The 5,705-nt window shown below is 43.4% G+C and overlaps 1 protein-coding gene across 1 annotated transcript in view; it reads right to left on the reverse strand.

Annotated features, from left to right (window-relative positions):
* Positions 1-1,273: 1,273 nt before the first annotated feature.
* The window catches only part of LOC103358679 (mucolipin-1-like), a 6,600-nt gene continuing 2,168 nt past the window's right edge, over positions 1,274-5,705 (reverse strand). Inside the window, exons 2-8 of the mRNA XM_008283736.1 lie at positions 5,280-5,521; positions 5,022-5,183; positions 2,905-3,061; positions 2,023-2,104; positions 1,820-1,916; positions 1,565-1,664; positions 1,274-1,450 (exon numbers count right to left, since the gene is read on the reverse strand). Of these exons, the coding sequence (XP_008281958.1) occupies positions 1,320-1,450; positions 1,565-1,664; positions 1,820-1,916; positions 2,023-2,104; positions 2,905-3,061; positions 5,022-5,183; positions 5,280-5,521 (971 nt within the window). The 3' untranslated portion in view covers positions 1,274-1,319. The remainder of the gene's footprint in view (positions 1,451-1,564; positions 1,665-1,819; positions 1,917-2,022; positions 2,105-2,904; positions 3,062-5,021; positions 5,184-5,279; positions 5,522-5,705) is intronic.

A 5,705-nucleotide genomic window follows, 5' to 3' on the forward strand; every position in this document is an offset into this window, starting at 1 on the left:
GACACGAGGGTGAAGCCGTCGAGGCGTTTAACAAAATGTGACGTCTTTGCCTCAGAGCTGTTGTTTTAGGAGCAACGTCAATTAAACACGACATGTGGAACGACTGCATCATCGGCCCATTGTTACGTTATGACCTGCTGCTGTCTTTTAGGATCTCGATGATCACTTATAGTATATGTTTAAGTCTATTTGAGCATATTTATTGTTTTATTTAACCCACACATGCACGTCGTTGAGACAAAAAACATTCGTGACAGACAGAGAGTATCAACTAAAAAAAAGTGGAACAGTGCCTCATGGATGAGTAGTTCAAGGACAGTTGGAAAGTTCAGACCTTTCTGTTTCATAGTTTCTGGTTTGTAGATTCCAGCTGCGTGTGAAGCTCATTCATGTCACAGAAAAGGCTTCATCGAGGACACATCTGATCATGACTCTAGTTGGGTATCAGTGATCATCATGGCAGGACTGGACGGTTAATAATTAGCTTACGTTTCCTCGTCTCAATAAACCCACAGATTGTGAACGTCTCGCTTCATCTCAAGCAGCTGAAATGAACTCGCAGTGTGTGATTCCTGTTTGATGCAGTTGTATGAACGTTTTCCTTTATTACTTGTTTCTAGATTCCAGAGCATTAAACTTTTCTGCATCCTCACTCATAGCTTTCCTGGTGTAAATTACAAATTGAGATGTTCTTCAAGATGGAACGTTAAGATGAATAAAATCCAGCCAGGAAGAGGTGCAGAAATCCAGTTTCCTCTCAGACTACTCGAACTACAATATGCTGAAAGCTTAGTCTGGAATTTTTGCGCAACGATGCCGAAGTAATGCTGCCTACCTCAGCTTTAATGTGTAAAACTGGTGGCGTGACCCTTAAATCTCTGATTCACCTGGAAAACAGACTAATAAATCCTCCTTTTGTTGTTTTTTGGGTGGATCAGCCACCTGATGCAACACACAGTTAAACCTCTCACAGGCTACACTCACACAGCTGGAGGTTCATGTTTCTGGTGGAAGTTTTTTGTTTTTTAGCAGCCGTCGTTTCCATACAGATGTGGTTTAATTGCGCAACATTGAACCATATGAACTAGTTCTTGAAGCTCTTGCACAGATTCTAAGGTTGAACCCTACATCAAAGATCTGAACCATGTAGACAGAATCAGATTAACTTTATTGATCCCAGAGAGGAGACTGCTGACAGTTGCTCCCATTTAAAGGCTTTGAAACACAAGAGATAAGTCGAAAAATATGTCCTGAAAATANTTTCCCCCCGAGGGGGTCAATAAAGTATTTCTGATTCTGATTCTGAAATTTTACAAACATCAAGTAAAACACAGAAGTCTTACGTGCTGCAGGAGGACGCCTCTGACGATGGAGCGCCCACACAGCAGCAGCGACAACAAGCACACGGTCGCCACCAGCACATCAAAGAACTCCCGGGCGTAGCTCTCAGCTGACAGAGAAAAAGACAAATTACAGGGATCAAAGGCAATTAGGAAAATCAAGTGACAGATGAATTGAAGCCTCCACTCGTTCCGGCTCATTCCCCCTCCCACCGATCGCTCACCGTGTCCGGACACGTTGGGGTCTTTGCACTCTTTAATGGAGGCCTCGTTCTGCAGGCTGATCTTAACTTTGCCGCTGTGCGCCCGGTTATCCATGACGATCTGATAGCACAAGCAAGAGCATGAAAATGTTTACACCGCTTTATCTTATCACATCTGTGAGTTTGTGTATCCAAAGCAGGACGGATTTCTATCTGCGCTCTGCTGTCATGCAGGATGTTGGTTTAAAAAGGAAGAGTAGGAGGGATCTGGCTCACTGTGATGGCAAAGGTGTAGCAGTCGGGGATCTCATTGTTGATGATGGTCTGGATGTTTATGGCCTTCAGCTTGAAGTCAATCGTCACATTGATGAGCCTGGAGAGAAAATACAGAGACGCTGAGGATTCAATGTGCAGAGTTGAAACCGTAAAGAGGAAACGTGATTTTTAAATTTAAACAGACAAATATAAAATCATCTAACTTGTAAAACTCGAGAGTGAAATTCTTGTAGTCACCGTTTCCTGGAACCGAGCCGTCAGTCAAAGGATTTAACCCGACGCACGCTGGAAAAAGAAAATCAGAAAGCAGCATTAGAGGAACTGAAAGGTTTCTCATGGGGAAGTCATATTTCAAAGTCTTACAAATGATGCTTTTTTTCCCACATCACATGAATCCCAAACTGCATTTCCACACTTCCTCAAAGCATCTGAAATGCACATCAGCCCTCTGGGAGCTTGACATCCATTTTTATCGCCCCTTCTTTTTATTTTTGCCACAACATTTACCAACAGCCGCCTCGGCCAAGTCAGCAGGTGTCTGCAAATAGCTGCTTTCCCAACAAGAAACACGGCGTTGCTACGAGTCAAGTTTATGGAAAAAGAAAAAAAAGGCTTTCGTGTTGCATTTTTGATGATTCATTTAAGTTATTTTAAGCCTTGAAAAGTAGGGCAGCTCTTGACATATGTGGAGCAGCGACACAGTGACTCACTGACACAGTCGCTTCCTTAAAGGCCGAGAAAACCCGGGGACAGGCCGGGGAGGAAGAACTGGTTTAATTGGTTTGAAATGTTAAGACAAAAGGGGGTCATTTAATGAACACAGAGTTCAAAGGTAGAGCAGAAGATTCTAGAAACAGATTCTTGATATTTAGCTGCTTAGCAAGTTGAAATAGTTCCCAAGTGCCACATTTATTACCCCTCTCGCTGCCCCTTATCTTTCACTTCCCCTCTGGATGCACAAGACTCACTGGAATAATGTCGGCTCGCTCCAGGACACTTTCTTTGTTTCCCATTTCCAGAGCCAGACTCTAATAAAACCATATTTAGTGATTTTTTTTGACAGAGTTGAATTCAAATCTTCCTACTGGTGTTAACGTGCGGGTCGATGTCGAAGGTGTCGTTGACGGGGTCGATGGTGGCCCGGCTGTAGAACCTCTGGCAGAGCAACAGCGCGCTTCCGTTCATGCCGGGGTCCAACACGTACGCGTACCGTCCCAGAGAGATCTGAGGCAGAGCCAAGTACTGAAGAGGCAGAGGATGGATGTAAAAGAGACAAAACAAATCATAAGGCGCATATCAGAATCAGAATCTCTTCATTGTCATTGTACGAGAAGCACAAGGAAATTTGAGTTAGCAGCTCTCGTAGGCAAAACAACAGGACAAACGTGCACAAGACAAAGTATAACAATTTTAAAAGACTGTACAGTTCACGGGGGGAGGAGGGGTATTTACACGACTAAAGAGAAGGGATGAAGAATAGGAAAAAATAGAACATAGAATAAAAAAAATTAATACAAAAATAAATAAAAAAACAATCAGGATATTGCGTTCGGTAAGTCATTGCACTGAGAGTGTTATGAACAGAGATTTTTCTATTTTACTCTGAAGAAGGGTTCATGGGAATTTGCGGCGTTCGGGGCAACGACAGCTCTTGGGTAGAAACTGTACTTTATGTACAATAAACAGGGAGGAAAACTTCAAATTTCAAACAGGTTTGAACACAAATGCTAATTAAATTCTTTGCAGGATCAGCTTACCCAAATTACAAAAGAATAAAAAACCCAATCCCTGCCCTGCCTCTGACACGCTGGCATCCCGCCCTGCAGGTGGCTTCTGAGATGCTTCTGTGACCTCCTCAATACAAAAGCTCCTTTGTGCTGCAGTGTCTTTTCCCAGCACTGTACGACAAAAACCTACAGCAGCCTGATTTCTTTGTTATCTGACTGCTACTTTGGTTTATGACTAAATACCTGCAAAGATACTCCCATCTACCTCGGCTGCACTTTGTGTTTAGTGTGAATCAGCACGTTAAAATGATAAATTAAGATGATAAACATTGTAAACGTCCCATTCAGGCACCCAGGACACACAGCTCTTCCTAAAAAATCAAAGTTTGCTCCGATACAACTCTCTCTTACAGCTCTTCATGTGTAAAAACACCATGTGTGTCTTTCCATCAATAACGCTTTTCACTGCAGTGACAGAACTGTGGGTACATTTTCCTCCACGCCAAACCTGCACATATGTAAATTCATCAAGTCATATATGTACGTATCCATATGTAGATTGAACGTAAATGAATATTTTCCCTGACCTTTATTATTATATCTTTATTTTTCAGCCCTATCGTACTGCCTCAGCTGCTGTAGTGTGAATTTCGGTCTATAATTAATAAGAAAAAATCCACAAAAACACATTATCTAACAGCTATGAATTAACTTCCAGTTGATCGAGGGAAATAAGTATTGGATGCATGTGGCTGAAATCATGAAATCGTAGCTACGACCTACAGCCTCACAGTGCGGCTAGCGAGACACAAGTCATGTTTCCCAACCAGTCTGTGATTAAAGCAGATGCATGTGGAGCTTTTACATATAAATGAACTTCGGTTATGTTCGTCTCTTGCAGAATAAATTCACACAATAATGATCAAACCACTTAAATCGCTCAACATTTAGCTGGAGTTTTAAACGTGGAAACATTACAGCACTGGAACACGTTTAGCAATGATTTTAACATCAACCTGCAATGATTGGTTTGCCGGGGTCGAAGAGGGGCGTAACCATGGAGACGGAGTCGACTACAGCAGACTATGGTGGAAAAACCCCAAGAAAAGCTTCCAGGGCTCCAGATTAAAGTCTTACAGTCAAAAAGAGAAAGTCATCAACAGCGAGGCGTTTGCAATTTTTTTCTGCTCCAACAGAATATATGGCTGCATATTTTGTAAAACCAAATATTAGCTGCCTTGACTGAGAATCGTTGATACAAAACGGCTTAATCAGGAGTAAAAAGCCCATCTAATGTAACCTGTCTTGAGGAGCAGGGGGCTGCATTTTTGGGAAAACATGTTGCTGCTTAATTTAAAAAAAAAAAAACTCTATGCATGCCCAGAAAATCCTTATATCTGAAAACCTGAGTGGATAAAAGCCCCTGAACGGTTAGACAGCCCTCGTGTGTGTCCTTGCGGCCGACATAAGGTCACCTGCTCTACGGCGAAGTAGACGTGGCTGTACAGCTCCATCTGCGTGTGGACGGCCTGCGGAGCGTTGTCCTGATAACCCTTCAGGAAAAGGTGTCTGAATGCCGCTGTGTTTTCCTCTTTAAACGTCACCACCATCTGGTTGCTGAGTCCGAACAGCACCAACTGAAAGTCAAGGACAAAACGAGCTTCAGCATCCAGGGTTAGAGCAGCAGCAGCTACAACAGAACAACCAACGGGTCAGATCATCGTCACATCCACCTGCACGGTCACGATGATGATTTTCAGCAGCTGCAGGCCCAGTTTGAAGGGTTTGCGTCCCTTTGCGTGATATTTGTCGCAGGGGCTCATGAAGAAGTACTTGAGCTTCCGTCTCAGCGCCTCCTCCTCCTCCTCCTCCTGCTGCCGGTGGAACTCGGAGCCCACCAGGCCGGAGGGACGGGAGCTCCCATCTCCGAGGAGATCCCTGGACCCGTAGCTGGCTGACAGAAGCCTGTCCTTCTCTGGGAAGGAGAAAGAAATTCAGTGATTATTAAGCTCAGAATTAATCAAATGTTAAAGAGGCACTTAAGAGATGAGGAATTATCATAAAGTGGGGGTGTTCATTAGAGACAGGATGGTTAAAATCAAAGCAAAAAAAGATCCAGATTTAGTCTCTGGTGTGGGTCACGCTCTCAGGCTTACACT

Source organism: Stegastes partitus, unplaced genomic scaffold (genome assembly GCF_000690725.1).
Source record: "Stegastes partitus isolate 25-593 unplaced genomic scaffold, Stegastes_partitus-1.0.2 Scaffold326, whole genome shotgun sequence".
NCBI lineage: Eukaryota > Metazoa > Chordata > Actinopteri > Pomacentridae > Stegastes > Stegastes partitus.